At 39.3% G+C, this 15,880-nt stretch overlaps 1 protein-coding gene across 2 annotated transcripts; it reads left to right on the top strand.

The window, feature by feature from the left end:
• The first annotated feature begins 46 nt into the window (after positions 1 to 46).
• Positions 47 to 15,464, top strand: LOC139479008 (nuclear transcription factor Y subunit gamma-like). 2 transcript variants are annotated; one of them, XM_071261737.1, is made up of 10 exons: positions 47 to 124; positions 3,549 to 3,681; positions 4,631 to 4,702; positions 5,881 to 5,994; positions 6,612 to 6,707; positions 7,214 to 7,487; positions 8,136 to 8,170; positions 8,623 to 8,862; positions 9,521 to 9,667; positions 10,566 to 15,464. In XM_071261737.1, exons 2-10 carry the CDS (start codon positions 3,556 to 3,558, stop codon positions 10,668 to 10,670), a joined length of 1,209 nt encoding a protein of 402 aa, XP_071117838.1. In that variant the 5' UTR covers positions 47 to 124; positions 3,549 to 3,555; the 3' UTR covers positions 10,671 to 15,464. The 2 variants fall into 2 exon arrangements, with proteins under 2 accessions (XP_071117838.1, XP_071117837.1); XM_071261736.1 differs by having other exon boundaries at positions 8,620 to 8,862.
• The last annotated feature ends 416 nt before the right edge of the window (positions 15,465 to 15,880 follow it).

Here is a 15,880-nt window from a genome sequence, read left to right as displayed (position 1 = left end):
GTATAAGTTATAGTCGATAATGCGCATGTCGAGTTCATTGTGAGGTCATTCATCCAATCAGAAAAGCCGCCATCTTAGGAAAGTATTTCTTTCTAGGTTGTGTTTGCAAAAAATATTTAATAAGGTAAGTTTATATTCTCAATTTATTGACTGGTAATAGTACTTTTAGTGTCATGATGTTAAGCGATGTGGTGTTTTGGCTTATCGCACACCTAAAGCCGCCTCCTTTGTTCTCATTGGCGGGGGCCTGGGTAAAATGATTGGGTGGCACATCTAACCAAGTTATTGGTCCGATTTTCCCTGTCCTAGCCATTCATTCTAATCAAATGTCCAGTCAGATTTCGGCTTACGTTTTCTTCATTAGAAGTTACTCTTATTCGCGCGAAAAATATTGCCAACGAAAGAAACGCAAACCCACGTATTCTTTATTCATAACGGGAGACATCCGAGAAGCCCCACATTCTGGCATCTAGTCTAGATATATTTAACCACGATGTGCTTTCTAAATCTTAAGCAATCTCGCCCAGGAGTTGTTGAGATGTTCAGACATGAGATAGTCTATCATCTACCGAAGTATACAACTCTTTTTGATCGATGTTCTTTTAGTAAGCAAATTATTTCCTGAATATCATTTCAATTTCACTTCCCCGAACAGACAACAAAAGGTCAAGGTCATTCCTCAGACCTGAAACTTTATCCTGTTCTGATAGATCTATGCCTTGACCATGGTCTTATGTTCTCTCGCCATAACCTTGTCAAATCAAAGAACAATTTTTGTATTACTAGAATCTACTATGCTAAATGGACACAAGATAATTATGTTCCCAATTCAGCATGTTGAGACCTAGAGCATGTAGGCCTATCTAGATCTACAATCTTTTGACATATTCAAGATATTCATGTACGAAAGCTTAGGTTCTAGTCTTGCCATTTTTGTCGGGTAAAATAAGAAATAAATCATGTAATTGCTACTGTTTCCCTTGTAATTGTGAATGTGAACCCATAACAGGGGTGGATGAGATCTGTTCATAATTAAATAACCAATTTGATATGAGTGATCATGGAAAATTTATGAAATTTATGTTTATTAATGAGTAACATTTTCCACAGGTTATTCTGTATATATTATCCATTCACAGTCTAAAAACATTAATTTGAAGATCCAATTCTGAACTCGCAATACATTTCTTTAAGACGGCTTACCTATCGGAGATCTGATGTTACCTATTGTTATGTGATGTCGTTACGTTACAAAGTGTTCTCATTCAATTTATTCGGTTTAAATTGTCATTTTTAACTGACTAATCAGCATTTACCATCTCCATAACACCTCACTGCGAAAACATATTCAAATTCCACTAATTTGAACAATATTCATCCTGTCACCACATTTTTGTAGTTATATTACATAAGATACATACTTTTTCAATTTGAAATTTCTTACCACGTTTTGAGACTTCTTGAATCTATATCTGAATAGTTTGAGACAAACTCTGAATGTTTCAGTCAGATAATGGCCTACTTTGTTTGTATACTGCATACACCCAGCTCCCTCAGCAATGGCATAGAGTAAAATTTAAAAATTGTAAATTTCCTTTTTCATTTTGCAATCCAATTTTAATCAAACTCCCCGAGCAATAACTTGGTAAATTTTAGTATTTTGTTACTACCAGCTGGTTTTGAAAGGGTAACTAATTAACTTGGACCGGCTGCTTTTCACTAGGGGTGGCGGGCCTGTGAAACGAAAAGTAAAAAATGTTTGGCCTAGTGTTATAATTGTACGTTGGATGTTACAATGGTTAATTTTAACTTTGTTACGACATATGTTAAAAACCAAGAAACATTGCAACAATCTAAAATATTTAACATTATTTCCATTAATGTAATTCCAGTCTGTATACTATTGGAGAAATGCCAGATTGAACTTTAATTCATCATGTTCATCATGTATAAACTTTATTATCACACTTCTGAGTCCATTGCCAAGTGATGAGATCTGATTGGTTCACATGAACTTGATAAAATACTATGTATCTCGCTTGGGCATGTTTGGAGGGAAGTAAATTTCTGAGCTGGAGAATAAATCCTTTATACCCCACCACGAAGACAGACTGCACATGGAATTCTGAGTGGGAAAATTAACTCCTGATACCCCGCTTCAAAGCAAAAACATGCACAATTTTTTGAGTCAATGAAAGTCATGTGACATAGCCCAAGTTAAATTCAGCTCAATCGAATAGCTGTTTTTAATCTATTTTGAATTTGTGTTAATTCTCTTACAATGGCAGATTAAAACATGACAGTAAGATACATTCATTGTAGCAGCATCACAAGGGGTACAAGTGGTTTTATGCGTCCCTCATTAGGTGGTATAAATACCACATGCACCCCTTGTGATACCGCTACAACTGACCCGTTAAGTGTAGACTCACTCTTATAGCCATAAAAAAGAGTTGCTCAAGAATAGTTGCAGTTTTACTTCAAAATTAGACCCGTGAAGATCCGATGTAGAAAAGGTCTTCAGCAACCCATGCTTGCCATAAAAGGCGCCTTTGCTTGTGATTGGGTGGTCAGGCTCGCTGACTTGGTTGATGTATGTCATTGTATCCCAATTGCGTGGATCATTGCTCATGATGTCAATCACTGGATTGTCTGGTCCAGACTCGTTTATTTACAGACTGCCGTCATATAGCTGGAATATAATATTGCTGAGTGCGTCATTAAACAAACAAACATAACAAAACAAAAGTTTTCGGCACAGACAGTAATCAATAGACACTAAATAAAAATATATTTTAACAAGTGTATCATTTTGTATCAGTACAAAAATAACCTATCATGTATTGTATCGTCACATGAAAACTCAAGATGCACTAGTGCACTGTTTCACCCTGAACATGCTGAATACCTGTGTTTATTGTAAAAGCAATAGACATGATAGATAGCCAACCATCTTTTATATAATATGACAGCAGATATCTGGATTACTTTCTTATAATATTACCATTGACCATGTGGATAACAAAATTACCTGTTACTAGTATTATTATTTATATCTGCCTATCACAGCTGTGGTGTAATATAATCAATTGGCACAAGCTGTGACAGCCGATGAATAATTTGTGGTATGTGTGCCAAACAGCGTAATGATGGATTACACAGGGATCAGTCCTTAGCAGTGTTTGCTTGTTTAAGGCTCTATGCCGATTCAGTTCCGTTATGGACCCATGAAGATCCGGGGTAGAAAAGGTCTTCAGCAACCCATGCTTGCCTTAAGAGGCGACTGTGCATGTCATAAGAGTCGACCAGCGGTATAGGGTGGTCAGGCTTGCTGACTTGGTTGATGCATGTCATTGTATCCCAATTGCTTGGATTGATGCTCATAATGTCAGTCACTGGATTGTCTGGTCCCGACTTGATTATATACAGACCGCCGTCATATAGCAGGAATATTGTTGAGTACGGATAAACAACCAACAACCAAACGAAACTTAATGTGATAAATAGACACCAGTGCTTGATGTTTGTGCACTGTGGTTATGTTTTAGCACATAGATGACCATGGCGTCGGATCCCAACTTCCAAGCCTCCATGCAGATGTCTGGCATCACAGAACAAGCACAGCTGATGTTGACAGAATTCTGGCCCAAGACACTGGAAAATATACAGAACCTCCAATATGTAAGTCATGGGAAACAGAATACACAGAGGCTGAAATGTCCACCATGAGTACAGTCAAACACTGTTGTGTCAAACTTATGTTTGTCTCGAAGTAAGAGCTTGGTCCCTGCTTATTACTTCTTTATTCATCCTTTTCTGTTGTGTCGTACCTCAGATAACTTGAAGTATTTACATAGGCCCCTTCAACTTTGTCACAACAGGGACAGTGGGGTAGCCTAGTGGTTAAAGCTTTGGCTCATCACTTTGAAGGCCTGGGTTCAATGGATACAATGTGTGAAGCCCATTTTCCGGTGTCCCCTGATGTGATATTGCTGAAATATTGCTAAAAGCCGCGTAAAACCATACTCACTCACTCACTCACTCACTCACTCGACACAACAGTGTTTGACTGTATTTGTCTGGGGATATTGATATGTTCACTATGTACCACTATTTTAGGCTAGGCTATTTCTTTATCAGATTGTTAACAGATTTGTTCCAATCAACTTATAAGCCTTTTTACCTGAAGACAAGAGCCCATTATTCAGTTATTAATTTGTTATACGATACACATCATATTATGAACAGTATAGAAATGCATAATGTCAGTAACAGGATCATGACTTGGGCATATTGTTTCATCTCTTCAACATGTTTAGTAGTCTACACTGTAACCATGGTAACAGTGCCAAGGTGAATAATATATGTTCATTATCAAATACATCAGACTGCTATATCAGAAAATTTAAATTAAATGGACAATCATACCACATGTTAAAATAATATTATATTTTTTTTGTATTTAAATGAACAAGTGTGAAACATAAGGGAAACACTTATGGCAAGCTGTTACTCATACTGGACACTTAGATCAGATTGGTAATGATTATGTTAATCAATTATTTGTTGCCATGGTTACTAAGAAGTTATGACTTTATTTCATCTTATTGGAATTAAATCTTTGTTCCAGAATGATTTTAAGGGGCAGGAACTCCCCCTTGCTAGAATAAAAAAGATCATGAAACTTGATGAAGATGTAAAGGTAAGTTGAGCATGTTGAGAAGTCACTACAACATATACTATTTAGGAGATAAACATACTGTTTTCAATGTATAGCTGGGTTACCTGTAGGTTTAACCGTGCTAAATTGAATTTGGGATCGAACGCGCAATGTGAGGTTTCAAATGTTAAATTTAGCGCGCTTAAATCTACAGGTAACCAGCTCTACATTGAAAACACAGCATGTTTATCTCCATTCTACCATGACTAAGTAAAACGTGAACTCTTTGGTGTTAGCAAATGTATTGAGTGAAGCGGCATGGGTTGAGTCCAGTGTTTTGAGTGGGTTGACGATCTGAATTACGGACTGACGGACAACAGCATTTAAAGAAACTATGCTCAAGCAGTTTGTTTACGCCGTAAAATTTAACTCAAACATATGACAGGCATTGAAAGCATAGAAGCACATCAACTTGTAAAGCTTACATCAGGTGGGCACCACTAAAGAAAACTAAGCAAGCTTTGTCAAGTTTTCTTGCTACACCGCACATCGCCATTATGACGTCATATCGAATATAATGATACAAAAGATATTACGTCACAGTCATATATAGAAAAGTGCCAAATTCCATGCTCTCTCTGTTGTCCCCAAAACTTAAAATACATTCTGTCGTGTTTTCTGCACGAAATGCATTGCCACACATTCTTTGAATATTGTAGTAACAGCAACTTTGCTATAGATATAAGTATTAAATATGCCTACGGACAATGTACTACAAGTACTATTCTATATTATATTCCGTGGTGATGCAGTCGTCAAATTTGCTGTTTCAATCAGAGTGGCTTTATTGTGATTTAACAACCTCTGATTGAGCAATCAGAATCGAGTAATTTACTTATCCAAGCATATGGTCTCTGCTACGTCTTATTGCTTTGTCATACTTATATGCTTTGCTGGCTCAACAGTATTTGTAATAAATGTCAAGTTGCTTATGGGTTATCCTTGACTTCAATTTTGCTACATATTGTGATTGAATAAAACTGACAGAAAATGTAAGCAGTAAATTGTTTAGTCTTTTTAATTAGGACCAGCTAGGTACCCTGAGGACCAGTGTAATTAGGTTAGCACTAATCCTTGGGCTAGTCTTTGAGAAAAACAAGATTCTAAGGCTGTATTGACCTGTTTGCTGTGTATTGAGTGTGCTTTGTTCTGTACTCTAGATGATAAGTGCGGAGGCTCCAGTGTTGTTTGCCAAGGCAGCGGAGATATTTATAAGTGAGTTGTCACTTAGAGCCTGGATCCACACCGAGGACAACAAGAGGAGGACACTGCAGGTTGGTGGGTGGTCCCTCTGGGAGCTCCTTAGGAGAGATAGTTCTTTTGGGAAACAGAAAAATAGTTTGCCTCTGGTTTTTGGCTTCCAGAACTGGTTTCCACAGGAGATATCGCTTGGGCGATATGAAGTGATACCTCCTGGGAGGCATCTCTACAAAGAAAATACATCACAATGATTTCGAAGCCATTGTTACATCATCGGCAACCCTCTGTGTTATAAACCTTTATTGACTCATGTTGATATATTTGATATCAAAAGACACGTTGGTGAGATTTTCTATTTAGCCCTTCACATTGGGGGCAGCCGGTGACAAAGCAAGAGTAGCACTATAACTAACATACAGTTTCATCCCTGCTTTGTATGTTATTCATAGTGCTAGGCTTGCTTGAATTGTTTGTCTTATGTTTGTGGTGTGGTATACCGAAGGCTGGTATAATTCCAGGCTTTGTAAGAGGTGTCCTCATATGTTGTCACTATTTGGGCATGTGAAAGTTTCAGGTTCAGTGGCAACCTAGGACTATGTGTATGTTAAAGTAGCTGTGCCGAATCAGTGAATGTTAAGTTTGAGATCTATGAAATTTTCAAGAAATGGCTGATATTGTGTTTTTATTTCAGAGAAATGACATAGCAATGGCCATTTCAAAGTTTGACCAATTTGATTTCTTGATTGACATCGTGCCCAGAGATGAACTGAAACCGCCAAAGAGACCAGTAAGTATATATAAACATTGTTTGTAAGAACCTTATTTGCAGCTTATGCTATGCCAAGACTTTTAATGACATCAGAACATTGCCCATGCTCTGAAGCCCAATGCTACTTAAAAGTTGTGTTTTTCTTATCTTAAACATTAAGTGAAGAAAATGCGAAATGAAGTCTGTTTGCTTTTTCATCCTTGATATGCGTTTGCTTTAAAATGTTAAAAATGGTATTGGTATCCCAAACAAGGTTCATTCTGGGAAAGTCTTAAATATTGATGGTAATAAATCTACAGTTATCATCATTACTCTAATGCTTCAAGTTGACTTGACAACAGGGTAGACATGGTCACTAATCCAATAGTTTGAAATATGCTTGATGGACTAGTTGTTTTCTTCTAAAATTTAGTTATTTTACATAAACCTCTCACCCTTAATAGCAGTAGTCTTGTTGGATATGACAAATCCTTGCTTTGGTTGAGGTTTCATGAGAAAGTAAACTCACTTTGTTCCACCATCAGGAGGATTCTTCTCGAGTGTCCAATAACCTCCCGGATCAAATCAACTACTATCTCCAACTAGCGCAGCAACAGTCTCAACAACAACAGCAGCAGCAGCAACAACAGCAGCAGCAGCAACAGCAACAACAGCAGCAACAACAACAACAACAGCAGCAGCAGACTGTTGTAGCACAGCCAGCCCCTGCAACTCAACCCGCAGCACAGGTGGTGACGGCAGCAGCAGCAACAACACAGGCAGTGGCGCAACCCAATGTTATGGCAATACAGCTGCCATGTAGGTGCCCTTTAGTTGTATAATGATTAGGAATATACAGGTGTTTCATTGTCAACTTTCAATGGATGTATTTGTGGCAAATGTTGTGAAGGTCCAGAGTTGTGGCCCTTTCCTACCAGGATCTGGTCTTTTCAAATCCAAGAATTGTTGCAATTTTGGTTCTGTGATCTGTCAGCACCATACCCACACCCTTGGGTTTCACAATAATCTGTCTACGACAAGCATCACTTTGAGTTCTGCTCCATAATGAGTGAGGTAATGAGCTCCATAATGAATGTAACTGAATACTGTGGCATTTCACCCAAATGCATGTAATAATAATAATGATAATAATCATAGGTATTAAAGATGTAGTGCATGTGCAGCCTTTTATGCGAGTAATTCTAAGGAAGTCAGGTGGCTCCTTTTGAAAAGTTTTGTGAGACTTGGTAATATACTTCTCTAAGGAAGTTGTTACATTATGACCATGGCAATGACAGATTGACTATAGTCAAATAAAAAAATCAGATGTTCTTTAACTTCTTTTGAGCAGTTTATTTTGGAGCCATATTCAAGTCTCCTGATGAACATTTACCCACTTCCTAATCAATATAATACCAGCTGGCCAAGTATTCTGCAGTGCTTTCAACATTGTCCTTTTTGTTTCAGCGGGTCAGATCATACAACAGCCTCTACAGTTCCAGGTAGGATACTTCCTTCCTTCATAGTTTAACTCGTTGAGTCCTGGGGAAGCTAATTCCATATCATGTCACCGATTAGCGGCAGATGCAGCTCCTTTCCTCCTTGTACCTCAATGGATGGAGCTAAAGCTTGATGGTGTAGATTGTTAACTTAAGGCTCTCAAGTTGGATGAAAGCCCTCAAGTTGGTGCAAATGCCATTATTTACAGGCTGTTGTCTTGAAGCTGGAATAGTGCTTGCATAGGTCCCAAGCAACCAAAGTAGTTGTAAGAGCAGACTTCAATGAGGATTGGGTATAATGAGTGGCATGCTCTGATGGTATGGATTATTACTCGTGCTGTCAAACGTTAGGTTTGCCTAGCACTGATGTTTTACAAGCGAATATTGCTGACATGTGTAAAAGAACGTCCTCTAGATCAGTAGAGATTGACAATGTCCCTTTATTTCAAAAGCAGGCTCAGCCCCAGGTGATCCAAGTACAAGCACCTCAACAGGTGCAGCAAGTACAGCAAGTACAACAACTACAGCAGGTGCAACAGATGCAGCAGCAGCAACAACAGCAACAGCAGGTGCTTGTACAGCAGGCACAAACAGCAGTAGCACCAGCCCAGCCGCAGCAGCAGCAACAGCAGCAGCCACAGACACAAGTGTATCAGCAGGTGCTCACACCCTCGGGGGAGCTGCAGACTGTACCTGTGAGTAACACACAAATATAGCGGATTGACAGTTGTATCAATGTTGGTTGGACTTTTACTTTCTTACTTTTTCATTTGAAAAATAAAAAGACTCGATTTTCGTAGTTGATTGACTGTTTGATTACATTACCACATGGTCAGAGCAAAGGTCAGTTGTCATATATCTCAGTACACTTAACAGTTTCATATTTAACATTCTACCGCAACAAACCATGTCTGCAGAGAACACATTCCTAGGTGAGGTTTAAATCTAATGAATGAAGGTTTGGGCCGTGCAGATACCAGTTCATTGTCTGAGTGAGATGTCATGTGGTCTGTTTAGGTGACGTTATCGTCTGCCCAGCTTCGGGCCATGCAGATACCAGTTCATTGTCTGTGTCAGTGAGATGTCATGTGGTCTGTTTAGGTGACGTTATCGTCCGCCCAGCTTCGGGCCATGCAGATACCAGTTTATTGTCTGTGTCAGTGAGATGTCATGTGGTCTGTTTAGGTGACGTTATCGTCCGCCCAGCTTCAGGCCATGCAGATACCAGTTTATTGTCTGTGTCAGTGTGATGTCATGTGGTCTGTTTAGGTGACGTTATCGTCCGCCCAGCTTCGGGCCATGCAGATACCAGTTCATTGTCTGTGTCAGTGAGATGTCATGTGGTCTGTTTAGGTGACGTTATCGTCCGCCCAGCTTCAGGCCATCCAGATGCAGCTGCAGGGCAAGCAGGGCGACCAGCCAATCATCATTCAGATGAATCAGGGCTTACAGTCGGGAGCAACAGCACAGCCCCAGCAGACACAACAGACTTTCACACAGGTAGGAGAACACTGCGACTTCATTGGGTCCTCTCTAATCCCATTTGTGTTATAGTGTTAACTTTGTTACATTTGTTATCTTTGTACTCTCTGTAACCATTTCAGAATGTGTGTCTATTAACTCATATACACTTTCTCGGTTTTCATGTGATGAAGGGGTAAGACTATGCCCTGAACATTGTTTCAAACAAGGATGAAGGTACCTTCAATGCTTCATGAAGTACAAGAGTTTATCACTGCTTTCTGATTTGTTTTCTGCAAAACGAGTGCCAAACGCTTCCTGAAGTATAAGAGTTTCACACTGCTTCCTGAAGTACATTGGTTTAAGATTACTTCCTAAAGTACTTTTGTCAGACAAGGAATGTATTTCTCTGTCACTTCAGTACATGCAATTTCTTTCTATAAAATAGTGCTGTGTGGACTCACAATTAATCAACATATCCAGTGAATGATTCAGGCATCATAGTTTCTTGATTAAAAACTTTAGTCAGGGATCTGTCCCTTAGGCTAAAAAAAATTAATAGTCTTGATCTTGGTCATTATCATAAAGTTTGCGGCATGTTTCATTTTTGTTTCAATTTAAAAAAATATATATATATAAGAAATCCTTAAATATTTCAAGTCCAACTTGTATGCCGGAATTTTACTCATCAAGGAATACATTTATGTACAGAGGCCCTTTCCCAGGTTGATTCTACACAATTGTTTTATTGATTACACAACTGTTTGTTGGTTATATACTAGTTTGTACAACCAAAAAAAAAAAAAAAAGACCCGTCTGCCTGCACTATATTTTCAAAAACCATTGCCTGAGAACCAATTCCTTTATTTTTTAAGCCTTATGTGCCTTGTTTATGAGTTGCCTCACTCAGTCATTTGATTGATGTGTGTATTTGCAGCCGATGTACCAGATTCAGCAGGTGGGCCAGGGGGGCCAGCAGATTGTCATACATCAAGGAGGTGGAGACTCTGACAACCAGGCTGATGGGCAGGAAACATCATAACACTTGCAGTGTACACTGTAGCAGCCATCTAGCACACCTGTGTGTTCCGTCACACCGCCTCAGGAGCCAGTGTGAATAGTGGGACATTAAGCCATAAGGGAACACCAGACATTTGACTTTGGGATGTGTTCAGAACCTGACGCCACAAATGACATGAGAAAAAAACAGACATGTGGACATCACTTATATTTGAACATACTGATATGTGGATATCAAGGATATGTGAACATACGCAAGTGGATATCAAGGATATGTGAACACACTGATCTGTGAATATCATGAACATGGGCCTATACAGATGTGCAAATATCAATGACATGAACATTCAGATATGTGAATATCGAGGACATGCGAACATCATAAATATGAATTTGAATGTATGTCATTTTAGAAGAACAAAACAGCTCATGAGACTGAAAGACTCTTTTTGTGTAATACATGATAGTGATGTTGAAGTACTTCTAAGATGAAAATATTGTGACATCACAAACACTATGACAACTGGGATCTGCATGTCATTGTCAAGATTAATGACACACTCAGATGATGCCAAAATATTTCTTTGTACTTTGTCATGGTAACTTTTATGTTATTTTTGTATTGTATTCCTTAGCCTATTAGGATTCTGGGTCCTTGCATGCTTAGTCTTGAATTTGTTCCGTGACATTTTCTTACAGGTGAATCAAGATTGTACAATTGTTGGTAACCCTGTGAGAACTTTGTGTTGTTTTTACTGTGTTTGCAGACTTGAAAACCATACATGTGTTGCATTGTTCATCTGACTAAGCAAGTCCACATCTCCTAATGGTGCAGTTGGGTAAGGGTGGTTTGTTGACTCATCAGCAATTCAGGGGAAATGGGTGTCCAAGTGGTCTAAATATGCCACAATTCACTGTACAGAGTTGTGTTTCCTAGGTATGCCAGACCTATGATTATGGGTTCGAATCCCAGTTAGCCCTAATTATGAGTCTAGGGTTGTCAGCACCATACCCGTGCTCATTGGTTTCACCAAATGGTAAACATCAAAGACCTGCATCACTTTGGACTTTCCTCCCCCATTAATGTGACACTCCGTGATATAACTGCAATACTGTTCAAGGCGACGTTAAACCCAACTCACTCACTCATATATGTCGCATCACTGATACAAACAGTTGTTATAGAATACCTTCATATTATTGTTTTATTTATTACTTTTGTGTTCTAGGGAACATCCTATCGTAGTCTGTAAACCATGTAATGGTTATTCAGAATAGGCAGCTATTGCTAGAAATTGACCATGTTTTTGCTACTTTAATTTTATAACATTGTTATTGACATTGTCCATGTTCATAAGTTCAAAGCTTCATCCACCTGACATTATCAGAGAGTTTATTGTACTGAGAGTTTGCACAGATATTGAATGTCTTACATTATTAAAGGCTTCACCAAAGCCGTCAATCAGAATATCTCTGTTATAGACACAGAGATGTATATTCACTTCCCGTTTGGGGGCGGTCGGGTAGCCTAGTGGTTAAAGGATTCACTTGTCACGCCGAAGACCCGGGTTCGATTCCCGACATGGGTACAATGTGTCAAGCCCATTTCTGGTGTCACCCGCCGTGATATTGCTGGAATATTGCTAAAAGCGGCGTAAAACCATATTCGCTCACTAACTCCCCGTTTGGGTGTGTAGGAGTTCAGATAATTGAGCTATAGAAATTTGTTTATCAGAGTGCTTACTTTAGAAAAGAGTACATTCATGTGTAATTAATGTAATAGCAGAAACAGTAGCTGCAAAAAATGTTTGTTTCGTATCTGGATTTCTGATATTGAAAGTCACTTCTGTCAGTGTGTGTAATTAATGAAATTGCAGAAAAAGTAGCCTGTCTGTTACCATTGTGGTTGTTTTTTCTGGGCTTCTGATATTGAATATGACTTCTGTCAATGTGAGTGAGAGTTATTAAGCCTAAGATAGTCTCAGTAGGGTTATAAAATCTGTAAATATGAGACCTTAACCACTGCTATGTTGTCCGTGTTAAGAAGTAGAAAACTGCTTGTTTGCGGGAAGGTAAGCCAAACTAGTATTGGAATTGAATATATATTTTGTTGTGTTTAGAAATTCTGTGCAGAAAAAAGCTCTGTAACTAGATAACCAGCAGCATTTGGATGAGGACTGCACGTCCTTGTCATGAAAGTATTAAGAGGGTCCTGATACTGTACACTGTTTAGCATAAAACAACTAAAGAAAACTATGGTATAGTAAGATGAATCCGTTTTTTTATCATTAAAGATTAATGTTAAATGTAAAAAAAAAACCCTGCTTAGCATACAGTCAACCTTTCCTGTTTATTTAATTTGACCCAACAAAATTTGCTATTTGCAAAACAAATTGCAGTAATGAAAGCAACGCAGATCCAGTTGTCCCTTGATTTCCCTACATACAGCCTGACGTTCCCATTTCCATAGAGATGATTTTGCGTTTTAGGTTCAGCTGGACAGCTTGTCCACTTTTCCAGTATTTGTTTTAACTCGGCTTAAAAAATAATGACTGCTGACTAAAGGGCCCACATTTTACTGACTTGTAACAGCCCCCCCCCCATCAGGACCCTCTATTAATGCAGTTGTTGGTGATGTAATCATGCTGAAGATTTTCTCTGTCGTTTCATGAACTGCAAATATGTTAAATAGTTTATGATCATCAGATAATATGTGAAGTATTCCCCAACATTGCAAAATATCTATTCAATTTTCTGTGTTTCAAATGTTCTTTAACCATGTCAACATATTGTTGTTTTCAAATATGAGTATTACTAGTTAATAGAAATCAAGGCCTGGCCTCAAATGCAGAAATTCTTACACAAAAAGCAATACCTTGTCTGTCAGAGACCAACATGATGTAACCATGGTAACATCTGCATCTTGCCTCTCACAGGACTTGTGTCCTTTGGTTCAAGTCTTCCAGGGGCATATCGGTGTTATGTTACCACCTGTAGATGAGCTGGAGGTCGTGTAATGTTACCACCTGTAGATGAGCTGGAGGTCGTGTAATGTTACCACCTGTAGATGAGCTGGAGGTCGTGTAATGTTACCACCTGTAGATGAGTTTGGAGGCGGTGTAATGTTATCATCTGTAGATGAGTTTGGAGGCGGTGTAATGTTACCACCTGTAGATGAGTTTGGAGGCGGTGTAATGTTACCACCTGTAGATGAGTTTGGAGGCCGTGTTATGTTACCATCTGTAGATGAGTTTGGAGGCGGTGTAATGTTACCATCTGTAGATGAGTTTGGAGGCCGGGTAGTGTTACCACCTGTAGATGAGTTTGGAGGCCGGGTAGTGTTACCACCTGTAGATGAGTTTGGAGGCTGTGTAGTGTTACCACCTGTAGATGAGTTTGGATGCCGTGTAATGTTACCACCTGTAGATGAGTTTGGAGGCTGTGTAATGTTACCACCTGTAGATGAGTTTGGAGGCAGTGTAATGTTACCACCTGCAGATGAGTTGGAGGCAGTGTAATGTTACCACCTGTAGATGAGTTTGGAGGCCATGTAATGTTACCACCTGTAGATGAGTTTGGAGGCCATGTAATATTACAACCTGTAGATGAGTTGGAGGCAGTGTAATGTTACCACCTGCAGATGAGTTTGGAGGCCGTGTAATGTTACCACCTGTAGATGAGTTGGAGGCCGTGTAATGTTTCCACCAGCAGATGAGTTTGGAGGCAGTGTAATGTTACCACCTGTAGATGAGTTTGGAGGCCATGTAATGTTACCACCTGTAGATGAGTTTGGAGGCCGTGTAATATTACACCCTGTAGATGAGTTGGAGGCCGTGTAATGTTACCACCTGTAGATGAGTTTGGAGGCCGTTTAATGTTACCACCTGTAGATGAGTTTGGAGGTTATGTAATGTTACCACCTCTAGATGAGTTTGGAGGCCGGGTAATGTTACCACCTCTAGATGAGTTTGGAGGCCGTGTAATGTGACCACCTGTAGATGAGTTTGGAGGCCATGTAATATTACAACCTGTAGATGAGTTGGAGGTCGTTTAATGTTACCACCTGCAGATGAGTTTGGAGGCCGTTTAATGTTACCACCTGTAGATGAGTTTGGAGGCCGGGTAGTGTTACCACCTGTAGATGAGTTTGGAGGCCGTGTAATATTACACCCTGTAGATGAGTTGGAGGCCGTGTAATGTTACCACCTGTAGATGAGTTTGGAGGCCGTGTAATGTTACCACCTGTAGATGAGTTTGGAGGCCGTGTAATGTTACACCCTGTAGATGAGTTTGGAGGCCGTGTAGTGTTACCACCTGTAGATGAGTTTGGAGGCCGTGTAATGTTACCACCTGTAGATGAGTTTGGAGGCCATGTAATATTACACCCTGTAGATGAGTTGGAGGCCGTGTAATGTTACCACCTGTAGATGAGTTTGAAGGGTGTGTTATGTTACCACCTGTAGATGAATTTGGAGGCCGTGTAATGTTACCACCTGTAGATGAGTTTGGAGGCTTTATGCATGTGTTACTATATCATCATCGGGTTTGTCGGGCTGTCCTGATACAGCTGGAATATAGCTGACCTCAGCATTAAACATTTTTTACGAACTCTGTTATGTCAAATCTTTAAACTTTGTTAGAATACTTGCAATATTATGTACTTTTACTAGAGATTGAAACTGTAAGCAAAGAGAAAATATATGAATCCTGGTGAGATGCTGTTTGTGACAGGCACCTCCATGTGAAGGTTGTAGCCCATCATGCAGGACATGTAACTCATTGTTGAATTCATCTGACAAATAAAACAAATATATCCTTAACTGCACTTATTCTGGTTTCTTTACTTCCAATGTTCCTATTTGAGATTCGAGTTAGAATTGGTCCTAAGCATCCTTTGCTGGCCGTAAGAGGTGATTTAAGGGATCAGGTGGTCAGGCTTGGTGACTTAGTTGATAGCTTGTATTGCGATTGCATGGATGGTTGCTGACAATATCAATCACTGGATTGTCCTGTCATGCGTCAATTATTTTCAGGCCTCTTTAAAAAAGATGGAATATTGCTGATTGCACCATTAAACCACGAACACACACTGCTATGTCCTCAACAGAGTTGGTCACTTGTAGGTTAAAGGTTTACTGGTTAAAGTGAAAACTGATTAGTTTTCCACTTGGGTTGGTCCCATCCCAACCCTAAAACACGTAACACTGCAACAGGCAGGGTAGACTTAATGAA

This window comes from Haliotis cracherodii, unplaced genomic scaffold (assembly GCF_022045235.1).
Source record: "Haliotis cracherodii isolate W230 unplaced genomic scaffold, xgHalCrac1.p SCAF_4, whole genome shotgun sequence".
NCBI classification, from domain to species: domain Eukaryota; kingdom Metazoa; phylum Mollusca; class Gastropoda; order Lepetellida; family Haliotidae; genus Haliotis; species Haliotis cracherodii.
Note: the sequence above shows the minus strand (reverse complement) of the source record. Positions and strands in the feature narration are given on the sequence as shown.

Excerpts from the sequence above, each read along its gene's own strand:
- LOC139479008 (XM_071261736.1), top strand. The coding sequence starts at position 3,556 with ATGACCATGGCGTCGGATCCCAACTTCCAAGCCTCCATGCAGATGTCT. Across the intron at positions 4,703-5,880 it reads AACTTGATGAAGATGTAAAG|ATGATAAGTGCGGAGGCTCC; the intron begins GTAAGTTGAGCA and ends TCTGTACTCTAG. Across the intron at positions 7,488-8,135 it reads TATGGCAATACAGCTGCCAT|CGGGTCAGATCATACAACAG; the intron begins GTAGGTGCCCTT and ends TTTTTGTTTCAG.